Genomic DNA, 21,268 nt, shown 5'->3' on the forward strand with positions numbered 1-21,268 from the left:
TGTATGTGTATGTAAGTATCCGGACATGTAGTCATACATGTACGCATGCATGCATGCTTGCATATGTACAAAACAAACATGCATACATGCATGTATGTACAAACATATGAACATATGAAAACTTAAAACTTCTCCCAACAAATCTTTGAACCGCATTTCATTTCCGAGAAAACTTGGAATCTACGAAAAGTGTGAAACAGATCTCAAATGATTTATATATAGAAATGGATTTGGACCCTAACCACATAAGGTAACTGCAGTGAAAACTTCAGATTCCTAGCTCTTACGGTTTGGGCTGTGCGTTGATCACCAATCAGTCAGTCAGTCAATCAGTCAAGACAAACAGTTATATATATAGCGATAATCTGTTTATGCACTCCAGCACTTGCCCTACAGAGTTGACAGCATATGGTAAAAGATTTCAGTCCCAGTTTGAAATCAATAGCAGCTGAAAGCGCGCAGAGTACACGCATCCGCCTCAAGAATCGCATTAAATAAAACGCCGGCAATCGCTTTATTAGCAAACTGGCGAACGCAATGCTGGCCAATAATTTAGCTGACCCGGGTCGTTGCCAATTGATCCTCGCAGAGGCACATCCGTTCCGGCCGTATACAACTTAAGCATAAGCCGATACAGACAAAAAGAGTATTGATTGCACATAATTATAGGATACCCAAACGAGACGCCCCAGTTGCAGCCCCGGCCCACATCAAAAAGTGAAAAGTGAACTCGGCAAAATGCGAAAAAAAATAATCAAAAATTTCGAACGCATAACTTGACCAACATTTGCGCATAATTAAGAACGGCAACTGGTTTTGTACAGATTTTTTTTTTTTAACCGTTTTAATGCGAAACGCATAAAAATCGGAAGTTGCAGCTTTAAATTTAATGCGCTTACTTTAAAGAGTGTTGAAAGCGCAGCGATCAAATTGCCAGCATGCATGCAGTTGGCGGCAAGTGGCAGCCAGGCCGTCAGATTGCAGCCACGCATAAAGCGGGCAACATTTTGGCATGGCTTTATTACAAAATTTGTTTAAACAATTTGAAAAGTGCGCGGCAGGAAATAACGTATATTTTTAAATGATTCTGAAGCTCCTCACTTAACGAAATTAATGCACACTTAACGAAAACTGCTCCACTGACGCAAGCTGATAGCGCTGATATTATGATCACTACTGACACAAGCTGGCAGCTCTGAAATAGTGAACACAACTGAGCCACAGGTGTCGCCACTCACTCCACACTTAACGAACTAATGCTCACTTAACGAAAGTATCGTAGCCCTGACAAAAGCTGACAGCTCTGTTATCATAAGCACCATTTAGCAACAGATGTCGCTACTCGCTCCACACTTGACGAAACTAATGCTCACTTAACGAAAGTTACCTAGCCCTGACACAAGCTGACAGCTATATATTAGTGAACACAACTAAGCAACAGATGTCGCCACTCGCTCCACACTTAACGAAACGAGTGCTCACTTAACGAAAGCTTCATGGGGCTGACAAAAGCTGACTGGTTTGAAATAGTGAACACAACTAAGCAACAGATGTCGCCACTGGGCTACCAGGTTGCCCGGCAACCATTTGAATTAATCAAAACAGAACTTGACAAGTGCAAACTTCCTTACGACAAGCCGTAAGTCAATTGAGAAAATTAAAAAGGAAATATGAAATTCATACCTCTGCACACGACAAATACGTCGATTGTCTACAAGAACTCGCTTTGCTCGCTGGCATCGTTGCTGGTGCTCGTTTTCATAGCGTTGTCCGTAATGCTGCCCGTGTTATTGGTTTCACTCTTGAGCCCCTACTCCGGCATATCCGAGTCCCGTGTGTTATATGAACAGCCCGTCGTACAGTTCAAATACCAATATATATTCGTGGCCAACATGGAGTCAAAGCTGGAAAATGCAACGCTGGAAGAGTCCTTTTTGGCCTGCAGCAGTTTTGGCAACTTGAATGCGCGCCTGCAGAACTATTCGAGCCGCTGCGAGGCGACCAAATATTGGACACAGGATTTGGATTACGATACGGTCACGGATCGGCTACACTTTCAGTTGGAACTGCAGCAGCTGCCCGCACGCCTGATGAACTTTGATTTGTTGCTGTTCTTCGAGGCGCAGCTGCGGCACAAGTGCGTCCTCAATCCGCCCGCTGTGCTGGCGCATCAGCTGCAGCTGCCACAGGCGGCACGTCTGCAAAACGGACGCATCCAGCTGAAGGGCGAGCTGAAGCTGAAACAATATGTGGAGTTCACCTGTCCCTTTCCGGGTCGCAACATCCAAACACACTTCCGCCAGGTGCAGCTGGACACGAACAACAGCAAGGCGGACATGTCCCAGTATAAGATGGAATCGCTGCTGGCTCAGGTCAAGGCAAATCCAGCCTACTTTCAGCTGTCCGTGCAGGAAACCTATTACAGGCCCAGTGCGCCGCGCTTGGAGCCCGGCCTGAGCATCGAACTGGAGTTGGATGTGCTGCAATTGCCGGCACGCTATCATTTGAGCATTTGGGAGCGTCTGGGTCAGTTCTGGTTGTATTTCGCCTCATTCTTTGGCATTTCGTTTTATCTGATGAACAAGTTGAAGGATTTTCTGTTCGGCCGACACATCATACGCTCCTGGGAGATAATACCATGGAAGAAGCTCTACTGACACGAATCGGGCGCCATACTCGAAATGGACGACTTCTCGATAGGCGAATGAGACAGCACATTTTTCAATTTCAGTCAATGTGTAAATTAAACAACAATTATACAAAGAATTTAAGCGGTGCGCGGATGATGTCTTTGGGGGGATTTTCTATTTGTCGCGACTATTCGACATGAGCGCCAAATTGCCGAATGCCGACGAGGAACGCTCTGGCGTGGGATCGTAGACGCGATTATCTTCCAAAACGATGGTGGTGCGTGGATAGTGATCCAATTGCACAAACAAGTAACGAAATTCAAGTTTGCCTGCCGAGTTCTGGGCACAAAAGGAAAGTAAACAATTACACAAACATATACAGATATAGAAAAAAGCACATGACGCACCCTTCTCGATTCCAGCTGTACGGTGGCCTTATTGCGCAGTCCCTGCACGTAGAACTGCATGCGCATGTGGGGCACACCGTTGCGCTCGAAGCTGCTGTGGGCCACATGCTGGCGACGACCACGACGCGACGTCTCGCCAAAGCCCTTAATGGGCGCACCTATGGCGTCCTGTACACGCGGATCCTCGACCACGCGTTCGAGGGCCTTCGAATAAATATTGCACGAGCTCTCCTTGGAGAATAGCTCACGGAAAATGGCATAAAACATGATGCCTGTCACACCCAGTCCGGCCAAAATGATGGCCGTATAGCTGGCTGTCTTTGTGTTCTCCTTGATTTTCTCGCCAATGGGACGCACGTCTGTGGAGACATTGCTGCCGCCGCCACTTGATTCCTGCAGTGCGCCGCCACCACTAGAGCCACCTAAAGACGACTTATTAGCTAATGTCATTTTTTTTTATGGAATTACAGACCGCTTCGCGCTTCCTGTGCTAACCGATTGCTCAAATGCAACGGTGCGAGACATCTGAGACGCGCGGCTGTGGACAACAACAGCCTTTGCCTGTGCAGCACAAAACTACGCAGTAGTATTGACTGTGCCATGTTTATAAATAAAACAATAATCAAATAATGTCGGAAATTAGTCTGTGCAAATAAAAATATATAAGTTAAACATCTGTTTTGATGACACTGGTGATGAGTTATTTAACGATATTTTATATAATGAAATCTGAAAGTCGTGACAGCTATCGATATACGCTTAGAGGTGGCATTTAAACTTCTGGAATTTTCGCTACCCAGCATAAATATTGCATAGCATATTATTAACTAGACATTATTTTGCATAAAATAAGGACAAATTACTCTCTTCCTTAAAAGCGATACTATTGGCCAGTAGTGACGTCACGAACCTTTCAATTTACTTGCGTCCATCGATAACTTTGGCAATCACTTGAAACCTGCTATCGATAAGCAATCGTAGACGGCTTACATTTGTGAAAACAACAAAATTAAAACGATATAAAAACAAGTGCGTAACCTTTCTACACCAGTTAATAAAAAGTGCGCAATCACGTCGCTACCAAGTCTAGTCGGTCATATCGTCAAGCGGACATTCGCAGGCGGTGTTAGTAAATTACAAACAAGCAAAATTATGGTCGTAACACACAACGTCAAGGGCTACGATGAGTTCTCCAAGAAAATGGAGGAACTGGAAACCGGTGACGGCAACAATCCGGTACATGTTTTGTTCAGCGGCGGCAAGGATGAAAATGGCGAGAGCTGGTGTCCATACTGTGTCAAGGGTAATACAGCCGTCTCTAGTGGTTAACCACCAAATGCCCTCAATGACAATTACCCAACTCCCAAGTGCATATTTTTATACGTTTTCCGTTCTGTCGCCCACAGCGGAGCCGGTGATACACGATGCTTTGAAGAAGGCCGCTGAGAACTCCCACTTTGTGCATGTCGATGTCGGCGAGCGTTCCTAGTAAGTTGTAATAAAATTAAGTATATAAAAAACATGTAATAACTTGGGCGTGCCAAAGACTACATACCCTCGCAGGAACAGTGTGATGTTTGCGATTGTTCAGTTTTTTGAAGGTAGCTTAAAGAACAAACAAGTTTTTCATGCAAGTCCCAGTTCTTAAGGTAGTTACATATGTCAAGTCCAAGTTAGCTGTGCGCTTAGTTCAGGGGCACATACACACCCCCGTTGTTTCACATATTTCGTGACGAAATTCTAATACGCCCCACAAGGGTAAAATAAACGCTATTGTTATAGAAAACTAATTATATATATGTACATTTGTATAGTTGGTGTTGTAATGCTATGAGAGCGTGTATGACGATAGCCCTCAACAACATTATACAGCACCTTTTCAGTATACATATAGAAGCATGAGTGTATATACTGTAGTCACGCCCAGTATTCATGATAAAAAAAATTAGCAAAGCCGATCGGTTAAGTGGCTTTTGATTGTTCTGTTTATCTTTATATGGGTAAACTTCAAAGAATGCGAGCGAATTACTGATTAAGATTATGTTTTTGAATTTAAGCTGGAAAGACCTGAACTGTCCGTTCCGCAAAGACCCAAACACGCATCTGATTTTCCTGCCCACGCTGCTGCGCTGGAAGTCGCCACAGCGTTTGGATGGCGAGCGCTGCTCCAACAAGGATCTGGTCGAGATGATGTTCGAGGATGAGGAATAATATGCATACTCTCAATTGTCGGCAGCCTCCTCAACATTTATATTAGTTTCATATTTTTATTTCGGAATGTTCATTAAAGTTCTTTGAAATGTCCACTTCAGTAGTTGCTCTTGTACTTCTTGATCTCGACCATGACCACATGTATATTGGTCAGCTGGGCGCGCGCATTCGGCGTCAATAGCTTGTGGAAACGATGATAATATTGCACCAGACTGGCCAAAGCCAGTTGCAGCAGCTGTGATCCGGTCAACAGCGATGGGAACGATAAAAGCACCTCGCGATTAAGTTCCTCCAGAGATTTCTTCCAGTTAGCAGAGAAGCTGGCCACTAGCGCCAGACTGCGTCGCTCCTGTTTGCGCAGCTCATCCGATTGATCCTTTTCAAAGTACTGCTCGCACTCCTTGACAAATTGTATAATGCCCCCGAAGTGCGGCGCCAAGATCTCATCCACATACTCAGCGCTGCGCGCATTCAGCTGCTCACGGAATGCCTCAGCCTCTTTGGAGTTGTCGCGTGTGTGCTCCATGAGCACGCCCAGCACAAGATCATAGTTGTTGATCAGATAAATGAGCTGATCCTTGCGTGTAGCGAAAATGGCCGCCATGCGCAATATAAAGCATTCCACTTCGTTTTGCAGCTCCAACAGCAGGCGGCTGACCAGCTCATTGGGAAACTGCTCCGAGATGCCAACAATGGCGGCACTAAATTCAGCATAGCGACGCGTTATCTTTAGGGTAGAGCTATTAAAAACTGATACACTTTATTTATGGGCTGCTCCACTTACATAATGCGGACCCATTTCCTTGCTGAACTTGGTCGGATCACAATCGTGTATGCTCTGAATGTTTAGACGAAATACATGCTCCAAACGCGGCCAAATAGCCGACTGCAAAGAGTCCCAGTATCTGTAAAGGAAATAAAGGGATATATAAAATCTGCTTTCTTTAACGAATCGAACAGAAAGGCAGTGCGAATCGTAAACTGAACTAGCCATTCATTTAAAAAAAAAAACTGTAGGATTAGGCATAGTGTCGATCTATTTTCCTTTCCAATAAGCTCTTATTCGTTGTTGTTGTACTTACTTATCCAGCGCAGGCACGCAGCGCTTGTGGCACATGAGTTGATAGCGAAAGATGAGGTGTATGCAAAGGAACATGGCTATCGTATCATAGCAATCGTGTATAGATGTTTCCAGATTTTTCTAGCGAAACAAAAGTTATTAAATAATATACTCGAATATGCTTTAGATTCATGTACACATACAATCATTAACGTCAATGTTTTGCCCATGATTTGGTTAAACAAATCCTGCGCTTGGGTGCCACGCACCATAAAGAATTCAGTGACAAACAAATACTCCCGACAGGCGTTGTCAACCAAAGCATATTGCTCGGAGCGGAAAAGTGCCTCCACCGTGTACTGCACAAAGAAATGCAAATTTAGACAAAAATCTTTAGGGTATACGCAGAGCTTACGCGATTCTTGAGCTGCGCATGGGGCACTATAATGGGCGCTTCCAGCTGTTGATTAAGTATATCCCCACGTTTGCCAATGGTAAAGATTGTGCTCTTATGCTTAAGGCTGGTGGTCTTGGCAAACAAACCTTTGGATGCATTGTCCTCTATGCCCATTAGATCGTCCTTGCTGCAGGATTCCTCAAACTTGAGGCTTGTCAGGCGGGTCGAGTAGCTCTGCAAACAACAAAACAGAATTATTATGCTGAACTATTTACAATCTGGAAGCTTACTTTAAAATAACTATAGTATATTTTGCTCATGGTATCGATGTATTCGCTGCATATCTCCTGGGCCACATGCCGCTCGTTGGACAGTATGAATTCGAAGAAGAACTTGTGCTTCAGCATGGCGTTCTGTGGTATCTGGTAGTTGGTCATGGGCTTGCGGAATTTGTAGATCTGTTCGAGCAGGTAGCTGCGTATCTTGGACATGGCTTTGAGGCGCAGCTTGTGCAACACATCGCTGACATCGCTCGTCGATTTGGATTCCTTGAAACTTAGCTCCTTAACCAGCGACAGCTTGTGGTTTAGCACGTTCAGTTGGGTGCTAAATTCGCGCTCTGTCACCGCCGTGTCCATGATGATGTTGATCATCTCCTCTGAAACGGCCATATCCTCGATGAACTGCGACAGCTGGGCCTTCACCGATTGCCTGTTGGTCAGTTGCAGCGACATGGACACCGATTTTCGCTGTAGCTGCGTTATTTCGGTGCTGATATTGTTGAGGACGCTCTGAAAGCTCATTAACATGTTCTCCATGCGTTCCAGTACATCGTCACAGTCGTTGATTTGATTGTGCAGACTGGCAATGTTCTGCGATTCGGCAATATAGTCCTCAATTGACCTGTTCTCCACATCCTTAAATTCTTTCTCTATTTGCCGCGAATATTGACGTAGATCTGTGGTGTTCTTTAAGATTTCGCGCACTTCGTCATTGTCAAGTGACGCTTCCTTGAGAGCGTCCATGTTTACGCGAGTTTCCAACTCAGAATTGGGTGCAGTTTTCTGTGATATTTATCCAGATGATAAGGCCAGGTATGCTGTTCACAGTAGGTGTGAAAATAAGCAAGCTAACAATTCAAAGCGCTTGCCTACTTTACTTGGCTAACAATTTGGACGTAATTAAAATAATGTTTTTACAAATTCAATACGTAGTCTCATTATATACTTCTAATGACCTGTTAGACTATTTTGTAGCACGACCTGCATACCCAGCTTCAGTTATAAACAGCTGTCTGATGCTGTTAATATCGATAGGTACCGATAGCCGCGGTATATCGCATAGGGCTCGATAAATATGCTCAGTCAGTTTTGCAATTGTAAACAAGTTTGTAAGTGCTGTGTAGAATTGAAGCGACGCGAATATTAAAGAAAATTAAAAAATTATGCAAAAATGTCAGAATTGAATCGCATATTCTGTGAACTTAAGTCGCAGTGTGCACAAGACGTTGATTGGACCAATGTGGAAGGCTGGCTATGCGATGATGACAGTGATGAGGTGATACGGCGTCGGGCCAGTAAATTCTGGGCACTGCCCATGTGCCGGCAGAATCTGGATGTGCAGGATACTCAATTGCAAACGCTACGGGATCTATCCCAGTGCATCAGATTGTTGCGTTCCACCGACGCAGAGACCGAAAACAACTTTGACGTTACCCATGATAATTGGGCAAACATCGAGGATATTGCGCCAAAGGATTATTTGGCATACATTTATGCACTCACCAGTCTGGCGACATTGCCCCAAGACATACTGGAATATGCTCCCACGGCTTTAAATGAACATATAAACGTTCAGCTGGCGCTCAATGCAGCTAGCACGTATTTTCTAACACTGACCATACCTGGCGCCAAAAGTTATGGCGTTTTCGACGAAGGTGTCATAGAGCACTGTCTGCGGGTATTCCGACTGCTTGAACAACATGCCAACTCCAGTGCGCGGGCCAACAATATATGGATATTGTTTCTAACTATTTGCGATGATCTGAAACTGGTATTTCGCTATGTGCACTTTAAGGATCACCTGAAGCCACGCGACAATATAATGCGCTGCCTCTTTGAAATACTCTACATGAATTTTAGACACGGCTACAACAATTCATGTGAGTATTATTGTTATAACTGTATATTTAATATATTAAGCGCGTCTTTTTTATAAGCCCCTTTTAAATTGTGTAACGGCACAATATTTTAGTTCGGTGTAAAATGTGTTTAGTTATATTTGGAGTTGTGTTTAGTTAACACTCCTTACAATACGATAAACGTGCAGAAAAAGTGTGAATATTGTGAATATATGGGGATTCATAGTGACTGATAAATCGCTCATCACTTGTTTTTTTTGCGTCATGCGTGCACACTGATTCAACTCAGCCGGCGATTGTGTGCACACACTGGCAGGTGGCTAACAGCTGTTTTTGTGAGGCAAAGATTATACAAACGGTTGATTCTTGAATGAAAACGCGTATTTAATTGTAATTTCAAATTCTAAAAAATTGCTATAAATGCTACGCACATTTGGCTCTGTGCGCGTGCATTGCCAGCAACTGCTGAGGCACACACAATGCCGCGCCGCAAACAATTCACAACTGCCGCTGCGAAAATGTCGCGCACAGTCAACACTAGGCGGCAATCGCGGCGATTCAGATGCAGCGCGTAAATTACGCGCAAAGTCGACACTATACTACATAACCGCTGGCGGTGTGCTCATAGTGGGTCTCAGCTATGCGGCTGTGCCACTATACAGCATCTTTTGCCAGGCGTACAGCTATGGCGGCACCACTTCACAGGGTCACGATGCCGAGAAGGTGGAGCACATGGTCAAAGTGAAGGATCGTGTGCTGAAGATACGCTTCAATGCGGACATTGGCTCCTCCATGCGTTGGAACTTTAAGCCCCAACAATATGAAATTAAAGTGGCGCCGGGTGAGACAGCGCTCGCTTTCTACACGGCCAAAAATCCCACGGACAAGCCGGTCGTTGGGATTAGCACCTACAATGTGATTCCATTTGAGGCGGGCGCATATTTCAATAAAATCCAATGCTTTTGCTTTGAGGAGCAAATGCTTAATCCTCACGAGGAAGTGGATATGCCCGTCTTCTTCTACATTGATCCTGAAATCACACAAGATCCGGCGCTCGAGTATTGTGACACCATTACACTATCCTACACGTTCTTCGAGGCTAAGGAGGGTTTGCAATTAAACTTTCCCAGCTATGCTAAGCCCCATACAGCTAAGGCATAGAATTCGCTGCTTCTGTAAAGATGTGATGAAATAAATTGTTGTTTACTTTTTAAAGAGCAATATTATTAAATCGAAAATTTGCAAGAACTTGTTGCCACATATAAGTGGGAATATTTTAAGTAGTTAAGTGACCTTATGGTCTCTTAAACTTACTGACATAGAATCAACTACGGTTGCTTTAGTACATATGTATATTATCATCATATATGTATATATATACATATATATATTCGATATTGAAGCAGAGGTCTCCGTTTCGTATTTCGCGATGTAATGTAAAATACATCCTGCATCGATAAGTGAAATGTGAAAATTCAAATCGATTGTCTATCGATAGTCCAGTACCTGTCACAGTTTGAGAGCGACAGCAATTGAAGTGGTGTTGAACACTTGAAGACGATAACTGCAACTGAAACAGCTGTTAAACTTTCAAAACGATATGTTATCGTTTTTCAGTAACTGATTAAAACATATGACGGGCGTTCAATGAACGCTGAAAGAGCGAGTTTATAAATAGATTAAAGACTGAGAGACGCTCCACAGTTGTCCAGCAGCCGCAGCCGCCGCATCCGTTCGTTTGACCTATTTGAACTAAATTGAATGTATTTGGCATGACGTGGAGATGCGTCTAGAATTCGGAGTGCTCCTAATATGCGCCCTGGGCGCCGGTTGGACATTGGATTTGGAGTACGAGCAGCCAACGGTGCTCATAACGCTGCTCGTGCGCAACAAGGCGCACATATTGCCCATGTTCCTTAGCTATGTGGAGCAGCTGGATTATCCCAAACAGCGCATAGCTTTTTGGTAAGTGTACAGCAAGAAGTGCGGTTAGGATTTGGAGTACATTATGTCTATGTATACAGGCTACGCTGTGATCACAGCAGCGATAATAGCATACAATTGCTGCAAGAATGGCTAGAACATTCCGGCGATCTGTATCACAGCATCAACTATGCCTTCAATGACGAAACGACGCGTTATCAGAACGAAAGCTCTGCTTACGACTGGCCGGTGTCGCGTTTCAAGCACGTGATTGCCCTGAAAGAGGAGGCGCTGCAATATGCGCGCGATATTTGGGCTGATTTCATATTCTTCTTGGATGCCGATGTGTTGCTGACAGCGCCGCAGACCCTAAAGGTGCTCACGGCCTTGGAGCTGCCCATTGTGGCGCCCATGTTGCAGTCGGAGAGTCTCTACTCGAATTTCTGGTGCGGCATGACCGAAGAGTATTACTATCAGCGCACCGACGAGTATAAAGAGATCTATCATGGTGATAAGGTCGGCGTCTTTGCTGTGCCCATGGTGCACACAGCTGTGCTGGTGCACATGAACTATGCGGGCGCACGCTATCTGACCTTTGACCGGCAGCGGCTGGTGCAGATGCAGCAAAGATCCACACAGCAAGTGGCGTTATACAATGGACCTGTGGACGACATCATTGTGTTTGCCATGTCCGCCAACCATTCGGGCGTGCCGCTGCACATATGCAATAAATTGCCCTTTGGCTATATGATGCAGCCCCTGGAAACGTCGGACACACTGCAGCAGGATTTGCAGCAGCTGAACAATTTAAGGGTCAACATGGTATACGATTTGGGCGCTGTGCCGCCCGTGCAGCCGTATCTGCAACACCATGTACAGCTGCCAGAGCAAACCAAACTCAATTTGGATAACATATTCATGATCAATCTGGAACGACGGCCGGAAAGGCGTCGGAAAATGGAGCAACTGTTCGTTGAACTGGGCCTGCAAGTGGAACACTTTGCAGCCGTCGATGGCAAACAACTAAATGCACAGCTCGTGCAGGAAATGGGTATTAGTTTTCTGCCCGGCTATGAGGATCCATATCACCATCGTCCCATGACCATGGGCGAAATTGGTTGCTTTCTCAGTCACTATCGCATTTGGCAGCAGATTGTGCAGCGGCAGCTGCGCCAGGTGCTCATCCTGGAGGATGACATACGCTTTGAGCCGTATTTTACGGGGAGTGCACAACGCGTGCTGCAACAGGCCAGCAAATTTGACTATGACCTCATCTACTTTGGCCGCAAGCGTTTGAAGGATGAAAGCGAGCCTTGGGTCGAGGGCAGCGATAGTCTCGTTCATGTCGGCTACTCCTACTGGACGCTGGGCTATGTCATAACGCTGCGCGGAGCTGAAAAGCTGCTGGCAGTTAAGCCCCTAGAGAAACTCATACCGGTCGATGAGTTCTTGCCCGTCATGTTTGGCCGGCATCCGCAGCAAAATCTGAGCGAAGCCTTCGAGCCGCGCAATCTGATTGCATTTAGTGCCGCGCCCATGTTACTCTATCCCGTGCACTATACGGGCGAGGCGGGCTATATATCCGATACGGAGGACTCTCAGCAAGTCGTCGAAATAGTCAAACAGACATCGACATCCGGCGAGGCGCAGCTAAAAAGCAATCGCCAGCAAGTCTTTCCCAAAGAGGACATTAACAATCTGCTCGAACAGGATCTAAAGCTTGGTGAGAGCAGCCATGGCAACAATTTGCCACAGGTGAGCGTGAGCAAAAGCCACCAGGAGCTCTAAAAGCATTTTTAAAATAGAATTTCAACAATGCCAAATGCCTAGAATTAATCTAACTTAGTTTTAAACATAGTCTGTACCAACTGTGCCTTGTAACGTTAAAGCCTACATTCACTTGACGCAAAATGTTCCATTTAGAAAAAAAATCAGCTGCAAAAATTTTACAAATAATGCGAAATGATGTTTCGTGTGGATTGGTTGAACAATTCTTATATATGTTTGGTTTACGAATAGCTGATTTATTATATAACAAATATTATCTTATTATCAGCACCTGCGAAATAAGACATTTTTTGCGTCAAGTGGTTTTAGACCTGCGGTAAAAAATATTGTACGTAATCTATATCTCAGCTACCACCAATTACTAAACCTAATGGAACACTCGACGAACTAAAAAATATATCATCATTTTATAGACATACAATTCATAATAAACTGGTTTGTGCAAACATTTTAACAAGCATTTTGCAAGATTGGGAAGAACGTATACGTATCGAAAAACAAAATTTCGAGTAGCCGAGAATTACATACCCTCGCGGAGGGTATGCATAGCTGCGATATTGACCATGTTAGACAGGTTATATGCCATTGGCCATAGAAGCTGATCAAGAATATATATATATACTTTATGGGAATGGAGATGCTTCCCTGCACCATACACTTCCTGACAAACTTATAATATCCTCTGCATTAATATAGCTAAACGAGTCCAAGTTTCTTTTTATTTTTTAAACATTTTATTAAATATTATATTACCCATTCAATAGCAAAGCCTTTTAGAAAGCCTTTAGTTTATTGGTCAGCGGTCATAAAACTGTAAACACTTAAAGATAAAACATGCCCCGCACCCGTCCGTTTAACCCATGGCGCTCTTCATGAAAATGTTCTTGATGGGCGGCAAATTTTGGGTCAGCTGCAGGCCGAGACTGCGCAGTAGCACCACCGGACTAAATTCTGTGGAGTAGAGCGTATGCAGGCCGTGCACGCCCACCATAATGGGCACATTCTTGGCCAGGCATTTGCGTTCATATTTGATCAGATGCTGGGTGTCGCCCAGCTTGAATCCAGCATAGGCGCCGGTGGCCAAAGTCTCCACCAGAATGCGCACATCACTGAAGCCCAAATTGACACCTTGGCCAGCCAAAGGATGCACGCGATGTGCGGCATCGCCCACAAGAGCAGCGCCATTGCACACGTACGACGAAGCATGCAGAAAGCCCAGCGGGAAGGTGGCCCGGGAGCCATCCTGCACGCCGCACACACGCGGCGGATACTGACGCTGATGCTGTGATCCACTGTTGCCAAAGAAGGAATTGAGTGCTTGCAGCGCCTTATCCGCCACATCAATGCGTGGATATTCTCTGCAAAATGCCTCATTTAGGGCATCCACAAATTGGGCTGATTCCATGGCCAGCAATTGTTTGGCATGCGGCACTGTGGTGCTCCAAACCAACGAGCTTTGTTTGGAGCTCAGCGGCAACAGGGCAACGGGCCCTGTGGGCAAAAAACGTTGCCAGGCCACCGAATTATCTGAGTCCTCCTCCATGTTCAGGTCCAATGTGGCCACCACGCCCATCCGCTCATAGTTAAATGAGAAAACATCCACGCCCATTTGTTTGCGGACCACAGAATTTGCGCCATCGGCTCCAATGAGCAGTTCGCATGTAAAGCTGCGTCCATCCTGCAGCTGGACATGTGAATGCGGCGCTCCGGTCTCACCGGGCAGGCTCACACATTCAATGCGAGCCTTATTCAGCACCTTCACATTATCCGCCGAATCACGGACGCGTGCATAGACCGCATCCAGTATTAGATCATTCTCAATGATGCAGGCCACATCGCTGGCAAAGTTATCATGCTGGAATTGTATAAGCGCATTACTGTTCGATTCCCACACCTGCATCTGCTTGACAGGCTTGTAGCGTGCCGCCTCAATGTGTGCCCAAGCATCAATCGATTTGAAGAGCTCCACGGAGTTTCGATTGATGGCCGAAACGCGATTTTGATAGGGTCCGCTTGAATTGAAGCCCTTGAATGGTGGCGCACCCTCCAGCAGCAACACCTTCTTGTCCGCCAGTGTCGTATTTTTGGCCAGTGCAGCCGCCAATGTTGTGCCCACTAAGCCACCTCCGCCAATTATGATATCATAGTGCTCCGTTGCCGGCGCAGTTTTTGTCGTTGTTGTTGTTTTTGAGTCTGTTGCTGTTGTCGTCAGAAATCGTTTGGCTATGCTGCGCACCTGGTTGGCCGCTGCAGCGCCGGCATTTTTGTGCAACAAAACCAACATTGTGCTGCAAAGTGATATTTATATTTCACAAGTCGAATTCGTTATTGTCGTTCGTAAGGGCACTGCTAGAGATGGACAATGTTCGGTGCATATGTGATCGAATCACTGTGACTGGCATATCGACTTCGTTTTATGACAATCGATATATTTTATCTGGCAGTGCTGCAGTAGCAGAAAAAGCTAGTTCTGCAGGAAATAGCGCGGACTTTCTTTTTAACCGCACGAATATATGCTTGGTTTGCTGTTTTTTAATATTAATATTTTGTAAGTATTATCTGCTACGATAATTACTTAACTATAACCATTATAGGATATAAAATAATGATTGTAAGAGGCTATATTAGCTAATTGCACAAATGCAATTCTGAAGCTCCTGGTTTAAAAAGCAACAATGTCATATATTTTGTATGTGTATGCCAAAACCTTATTTTTGGTTAACATTTACTGAAAACGATGGCCAATGCAGTTAAATACGATGTCCCAATAATTGAACATTTACTGAGAAAAGTCAAGTTTGAATTTTGCTCTACATAATTTTCATTAAATATTTTTAACAAATCTGAAAAGGTGACTGAAAATGAAACGCAGCTGAGAAGCTAAAATCACCACAGAAAAAGTCTACATGCACATCTCTAGCTGAATGCATGCACTGGTTATAATGTGCGATAACGTGATGTGTTATCGATTGTTCTTAACCAAATTTAATCAGTTAAAAATTTAAATCCTTTATTTCTATATTTACAGGTGCACACCAATTGCATTTAAAATGCTTCGAGTTGCTTGATGAGATTACCAACGAACAAAATGGGGATGTTCATGAGACCTTAATGCATATAATGAGTCAAACATTTTCCATGCATATATATCCGGAAAATTCAAAAGGTTCGGGCCCAAAAAATGGCGAGCATATTTCAGATTGGTTTATCAAGCTTTTGGACAAGTATCCAGTTATAATATCGGGCGTGTTAGCGTTATACATTGAGTGCGTGATTACAAATCCCATTAGGGAGGTGAGTCAAATGAATATGCAGCATAAAATCAAAAACAAAAGTCAATTATTTTCTTATTTTCTTCTAGTGGAAAATCGGAGATGAGAAAATTGCCATTGGCTATGCGGCCAAATATGATGCAGCTCTCTATGCCAAATGTAACAAATCCTGCACGGAGATGTTACTGGAAACCATCAGAGCAGAAGATGCTGTGGGCCTGCAGATACGTACGCTCGAGCTGGTCGAACGTATTTTGCAGCATCAGACGCAAGTGGAGTGGCAAATCTTTCGTTACGATGTGTCTACCGAGCCACGAGAAGTTGCGCTTATAACGGAGACAATCCGTTGCCTTGATGATAAGACCTCTAGCGTGCGCCGCAAGGCCAGCCAGGTGCTAAGTCTGTCCATTAAGCAGGGATCGCCAATCACCACCCGCATCCTCCACGAGGTCATCAGCTTTGTGCAATACGATGATGTAAAGACGTCTCAAAAACCAAATGCACGACAAATGGAGCTGGCTCTGGAAAAGCCGGGTGACCTGCAGTACGCCTACAGCTTCGAGGGCTCCGAGGAACTGGAACCGGAGGTTAAGAAAATGCCAAAAGTGATCTATGAACGTTTTATTGCCGCCAACAATGGACTGGCCCGCTGCTCGGGCCTAGCCCTGCTGGAGCGTCTGGTGCAAATCAATCAGCGTATTATCTACAATACACATTTCGAGCGCGAAATGTCGGTGCTAGCCACTGATGCCCTTTCATCGGTGCGCAAAACAGCGCTGGACACGATCGACTCGCTCCTGCAAAGCTATAACAATTGCACCATACTCATAGATGTCTATTGCCGCATATGGTCATGCATGCTCAACGATGAGGATACTGTACTCCAGAAATTGGCATTGCATGTGAGTAATGAGAGCGTGGAACTTAATTATTTGTTTTTAGCTATGCTCTTGATCAGGATTTACATTGGAAGCGATCTAGCTATGTTCATCTGGGCTGGAGATTTTAAATTTATAGTGTTGCTTTTAAACAATACACAGATTAAGTTTATTTGAAATCTAGTCTATAAATCTGTTTTTTGATCGGAGATTGCGTAGTCCTTCATATCACACAGTCCTACAATAATTGGAAACAAATACGCATTATTAAGACATCATACTTGGTATATACAAATATTAGATTGCCTTCTTTGAGCTCTGAAAATTTTAAAACGATCGGACCATAAACACCGAAGGTATTTGAGAATGCATTTTGCAAAGTTGGGCTGAATGAAGAAGAAGGACAGCCACAACTGTGGGTTTTGTCTATATCTAACCTGGGTACATGGTATATCGTAGTTGTGAATTCTTAACTAATCTAAACATATCTTAAATAACATCTCATTTGCAGAGCTTCAATCGCAATATATTAATGAACATAAAGCCTCTGGAGTTTTCCAATGAACCCAAGCATCTGCTGCCCTGGCACATACTGACCACGCTGTTGGCTTCGCAGCCGCGGGATTATTTGCAGCAAAGGCTCACTCTTTTGCTGCAGAACGAGAATGTGGTAACGTGAGTAGCTCCAACTTAAATGAAACATAAGTAAAATCCACTCATGCCACTTTGCTTACAGTCCCAGGCTTGTGAATACCATAATATCGCATTTGAACACACCAATGGCAACGGAGGCGTGGACACTGCTACTCTTAATATCCAGTCGCATCACAAATAATTTAGACTCAATTATTCCAACATTCGATTGCCTGTCATCGTACAATATGAAATCCAATCAGGTGTTGGCACTTCAATTGATCTGCTACTGTCTGTCCAATTTTTCCAAGGCATCACTCAATCAGCTCTTTATACGTCTGCTCTCGGCTCTGAGCACGGGCAGCATTTGGCTGGCGCTTATCTCGCCTGCGATACTCCTATTGCATCATATAGATCAATTGTCACATAGTCAGGCCCCGGCGGATAGCGTCACTGTCGAGAATTGGCAACAACAGCTGCTCGAGGATGTCACAAATGCCACAAAGCTGTGCATGGAGAACTTTGAAGCGGATCACATACGTTTAGCTTCACTTCTGGCCACATACTCCGAGCTGATTGTCATGTTGCCGCAGCGTGCGGATGAGAGAATTGTTAACTTTGTGCTTGGCTATGTGAAATTGTGCATTGGCCTGAATGAGTCCAGTTTCGATACGGAGAACGAGCGCATCATGAACTGGATGGTTGTAATTGCGGGTCGGCTCTCCCTGCGAGACAATAATCTGGCACACAGAGTTTCCAAAATGTATGGGCAGATACTAAGCCGCAATGATAGGCCACAATTGATAAATAGCACACTGATTGGCCTCAATGATTTGGGCAAGAAGTATCCCACAATACTGGAAAGCAATATGAAATGTATTCTGGTCAAGCTGTTCTCGAAATATGCCACAACACGTGTGCGCACCTATCGCTGTGTCAAGGATGTCATCCTGGCAGGCAATATTAAATTGAAGGGCGCCATTTTAGTCTCTCTGCTGGCGGGCCTGGTGGATGACAGCGCCGAGGTAGCGCGCGAAGCGGATGCCTTTTTTATGCGTTACAAAAAATTGTACGACAAGTCCTTGTTTCATCATTGTCTCAAGGAGATTCCCTTCGATTTGAACGACCAGCCGTTTCTAATCGGCTCAGCTCGCATGGAGCCCGGCTACAAGTCGCCGTTAAAGGGAGCAGCGCATAAAAAAAATCGACGTCTGCTATATAATCACATACTCGCCGCGCTAGATGAAACTACGCTGCTGTTGTACTTTGGACAGCTAAAGCTGCTAGCCGGTAAGCTAAATCAGCTCAATAAATAAAACTTAATAACTCCAATCTGATAATCTTACAGAGAAAACAAAGGACGCGGCATTTATTAAACTACCCGGCGCCTTAGACGTTGTCATGGACATACTCTTTGTAATGCGTCGCATATGCTTTTGTACCAAGAACAAACGTCAGCAGAACGGGGGCGATAATGACGATGATGCCGTAATGGCAGAGGAAGAGCCGCCAGCACCAGCACCAGCAACATCTTCGGCGGAGCAGCAGCAAGCAAACGAGAGTGCAGCAACAAGCAAGGGCCGTGGACGCGGCAGCGCACGTAAACGTGAATTGGCCGAGGAACCGGTAATTGTTTTTAGTCTAAACCTTGTCCACAGAATTTGATATATATATATATATCCCCAACAGCTAAAGCAACTGGAGCGCTGTCTACGCTATGTGGAGGAAACGCATCGGCATTTGCGTAATTACATGAACCAGGAACTGCATCGGGAGTTTCATAAATTTTGCCGTGCCATGGCTATGCGTTTTCCCAACTTGACGGACTTTGCGCAGCCGGCGCAATTCTGGCAAAAATATAAAACCAAATCGGGACCCAAATCCAAGCGACGTCGTATCAACGAAGAGGGTGACGATGCTGCTGGCGAAGAATCGGCGGACAGCAGTAGCGATACGGACAATGAACTGCCGCTGGAGCGGCACAAGCATGTAACCACAACACCAGAGGGTGGACAGCGAAGAAGAAACTACGATTTGCTGGCTACGGAGCTAATCTTCCAACCGCATGAATGGTAGAGGGAGAGAGAACCAAACACCTATCAAAATCTAATGTACATATTGTATTTTTGCATGGACCGCATGGAGAGACCTGATAACTATAAAAACCTCATGTACATATTCTATTCCTAAGCTTCTCTAGAAACCTAACTAGACTACTTTTTGTACAGATTGTATTTTTACATGGTGCATAGATATATATGCATGGTTGAACTGATTTATATACATTTGTATGTATTTGTATTGTGTTATGACATCTAGCTTAATTTTTTAGTTATAAAATTATATTTGAATGGCGAATTTATGCTGAAGTTATTATATTTTTTTTTTCCCATTATTTTGTTAAATAAATGGAATGCGATTTATGTATTATAGACCTTTATAATGGCCTGCAGCCCCCGCGCAAATTCGTGCAATATTACTTTGCCCACCTGCACCTCGTTCAGGCCCAGCTCCTCGGCCTCGGCAGCCTGCACCAGAATGCACTCGAGCAACGCTACATTCACGGGCTGTTTGCACACATTCACCTCCTTGGGCGGCGTTGATGGCTGGCTGGCGAAGAGCTGTGCTGGCTGCGGCTTCTTAACCGCAATGGCGGCATTCGGTGGAGGCAATGTGATAATATTCTCCAGATCCAAATCGGGCAGCTGTAGAATTTGTGGCGTTGGAGCTACTATTGGCTGTGCGGCCGCACCAAATTGCTGACCGGCAAATGCCGCTGATCCGGGCGCGGGCTTCAGATGTATATTGATGCCAGCCTTGGCCGCTGCAGCCGCTGCCTTGGCGCTCAGTGCAGCGGCACGTTCCCGCTTGGCGGCAAGCGCCGTTTTCTTTGGCGGCGTCGCCACAGCCAGTCGCTCTTCGGTGTTGCGGCAGCCTGTAGATATGTAGATTGCGGAATGTGTAGCCATATGCTTTAGCTGCCATTGGGACTTACCAATGCATTTGCAGTAAATCGAACAGATGGCCATGGACTGATAGCAATCGCAGTAATTTTTAATGCATTGCGAACGCTTGCAGCAGCAGCCTTTGGGCGCCTGTTGCTTGGGCTGTCGCTTTGATTGCTCTTTGTTAAAGTAATTACCCGACCTTACCTGGGACATTCTATTTATGTATTTTTTTTTCAAATATTTTCTGCTATACGCCTGACAGCTGCTGTCATTTATTATTATGCTACTCTGCTTCTTTTTAAGGTAAAGAGGAGTATATTGCTTTTGTGCAAACACTTTTCGTGCCGAGGCTTCAGAATATATGTGCATATGTATATGTATATATATATATATATGTATAAACCCGCGTTATATAGAGCTATGATAAACGCACTCACCTGTAGCCTGGTATATTTTATAGATTGAAAGCTAGATTCGTTGATTTTTCCATGAAGATTTATAGTCCTCCTCCTCCTCTAAAGATGGAGTCACTTATATTCACTTACGCACATTAACACATACACATAAAAAACAAACACTTATATTTTCTTGGGCTTTTTTCTTTACACGGTGATATTTCTTGCCTGTTGCTAATATGCAAACATTTGCTATACACTTTCTGTCGCATTTTCAAACGGAAATTGCTAGAGAAAATAACATCAAACTGCGTATAACGGCATAAAACATTACCGTTGCTTATGCTCATGTGTGCGTGTACTCATGGCGGGAGCACGCAAGTGTTGTAAAATGCTCGTGTTTACACGTGGCGCCTTAATTAAGCTCATGAAAATTGTTTGTTTTGCATTATGATAATAAATGTTTGTAATTTATATTAGTTTCGCACTAGTTAATCTATTAAAGCTTAGTCAAACTAATTACATAGTTAAATATATATATATGTATATATTATTTTTAAATTGTACTTGTAATAAAGATAAAATT

The 21,268-nt window shown here is 44.4% G+C and overlaps 9 protein-coding genes across 11 annotated transcripts; 5 read left to right on the plus strand and 4 right to left on the minus strand.

Annotated features, from left to right (window-relative positions):
* The first annotated feature begins 1,670 nt into the window (after positions 1-1,670).
* LOC115765915 (transmembrane protein 231) lies at positions 1,671-2,672 on the plus strand. The gene has a single exon (XM_030709661.1). The coding sequence runs from the start codon at positions 1,671-1,673 to the stop codon at positions 2,655-2,657; it is 987 nt and encodes a 328-aa protein (XP_030565521.1). The 3' UTR covers positions 2,658-2,672.
* A 113-nt stretch (positions 2,673-2,785) lies between these two features.
* On the minus strand, positions 2,786-3,721 carry LOC115765916 (mitochondrial import inner membrane translocase subunit Tim21). Its single transcript, XM_030709662.1, has 3 exons — positions 3,510-3,721; positions 3,038-3,459; positions 2,786-2,969 (listed from the first exon to the last, which is right to left on the minus strand). The coding sequence occupies exons 1-3, from the start codon at positions 3,637-3,639 to the stop codon at positions 2,805-2,807; spliced, it is 717 nt and encodes a 238-aa protein (XP_030565522.1). The 5' UTR covers positions 3,640-3,721; the 3' UTR covers positions 2,786-2,804.
* A 306-nt stretch (positions 3,722-4,027) lies between these two features.
* Positions 4,028-5,335, plus strand: LOC115765967 (thioredoxin domain-containing protein 17). The gene is made up of 3 exons (XM_030709720.1): positions 4,028-4,340; positions 4,444-4,525; positions 5,095-5,335. The coding sequence occupies exons 1-3, from the start codon at positions 4,190-4,192 to the stop codon at positions 5,246-5,248; spliced, it is 387 nt and encodes a 128-aa protein (XP_030565580.1). The 5' UTR covers positions 4,028-4,189; the 3' UTR covers positions 5,249-5,335.
* LOC115765960 (vacuolar protein sorting-associated protein 52 homolog) lies at positions 5,330-7,877 on the minus strand. Its single transcript, XM_030709714.1, has 6 exons — positions 6,996-7,877; positions 6,724-6,939; positions 6,512-6,667; positions 6,331-6,449; positions 6,033-6,153; positions 5,330-5,975 (listed from the first exon to the last, which is right to left on the minus strand). Exons 1-6 carry the CDS (start codon positions 7,728-7,730, stop codon positions 5,346-5,348), a joined length of 1,977 nt encoding a protein of 658 aa, XP_030565574.1. The 5' UTR covers positions 7,731-7,877; the 3' UTR covers positions 5,330-5,345.
* A 199-nt stretch (positions 7,878-8,076) lies between these two features.
* LOC115765959 lies at positions 8,077-19,692 on the plus strand. Of its 3 annotated transcripts, XM_030709711.1 has the most exons (7): positions 8,077-8,866; positions 15,585-15,850; positions 15,918-16,730; positions 17,218-17,381; positions 17,443-18,629; positions 18,688-18,965; positions 19,029-19,692. In XM_030709711.1, exons 1-7 carry the CDS (start codon positions 8,158-8,160, stop codon positions 19,413-19,415), a joined length of 3,804 nt encoding a protein of 1,267 aa, XP_030565571.1. In that variant the 5' UTR covers positions 8,077-8,157; the 3' UTR covers positions 19,416-19,692. The 3 variants fall into 3 exon arrangements, with proteins under 3 accessions (XP_030565571.1, XP_030565572.1, XP_030565573.1); XM_030709712.1 differs by lacking the exons at positions 8,077-8,866; positions 15,585-15,850; positions 15,918-16,730 and adding an exon at positions 16,908-17,147 and having other exon boundaries at positions 19,029-19,664; XM_030709713.1 differs by lacking the exons at positions 8,077-8,866; positions 15,585-15,850; positions 15,918-16,730 and adding an exon at positions 16,908-17,154 and having other exon boundaries at positions 19,029-19,663.
* On the plus strand, positions 9,155-10,046 carry LOC115765964 (cytochrome c oxidase assembly protein COX11, mitochondrial). Its single transcript, XM_030709717.1, has one exon. The coding sequence runs from the start codon at positions 9,266-9,268 to the stop codon at positions 10,004-10,006; it is 741 nt and encodes a 246-aa protein (XP_030565577.1). The 5' UTR covers positions 9,155-9,265; the 3' UTR covers positions 10,007-10,046.
* On the plus strand, positions 10,486-13,004 carry LOC115765962 (glycosyltransferase 25 family member). Its single transcript, XM_030709715.1, has 2 exons — positions 10,486-10,810; positions 10,870-13,004. The coding sequence occupies exons 1-2, from the start codon at positions 10,629-10,631 to the stop codon at positions 12,554-12,556; spliced, it is 1,869 nt and encodes a 622-aa protein (XP_030565575.1). The 5' UTR covers positions 10,486-10,628; the 3' UTR covers positions 12,557-13,004.
* Positions 13,295-15,376, minus strand: LOC115765963 (ubiquinone biosynthesis monooxygenase COQ6, mitochondrial). Its single transcript, XM_030709716.1, has one exon. The coding sequence runs from the start codon at positions 14,838-14,840 to the stop codon at positions 13,410-13,412; it is 1,431 nt and encodes a 476-aa protein (XP_030565576.1). The 5' UTR covers positions 14,841-15,376; the 3' UTR covers positions 13,295-13,409.
* Position 19,693: 1 nt separating the features above from the next.
* On the minus strand, positions 19,694-20,545 carry LOC115765966 (protein lin-54 homolog). The gene is made up of 2 exons (XM_030709719.1): positions 20,335-20,545; positions 19,694-20,274 (listed from the first exon to the last, which is right to left on the minus strand). The coding sequence occupies exons 1-2, from the start codon at positions 20,498-20,500 to the stop codon at positions 19,760-19,762; spliced, it is 681 nt and encodes a 226-aa protein (XP_030565579.1). The 5' UTR covers positions 20,501-20,545; the 3' UTR covers positions 19,694-19,759.
* Between the last annotated feature and the right edge of the window lie 723 nt (positions 20,546-21,268).

Source organism: Drosophila novamexicana, unplaced genomic scaffold (genome assembly GCF_003285875.2).
Source record: "Drosophila novamexicana strain 15010-1031.04,08,12 unplaced genomic scaffold, DnovRS2.1 tig00001059-arrow-arrow-pilon, whole genome shotgun sequence".
In the NCBI taxonomy this organism is placed as follows: domain Eukaryota; kingdom Metazoa; phylum Arthropoda; class Insecta; order Diptera; family Drosophilidae; genus Drosophila; species Drosophila novamexicana.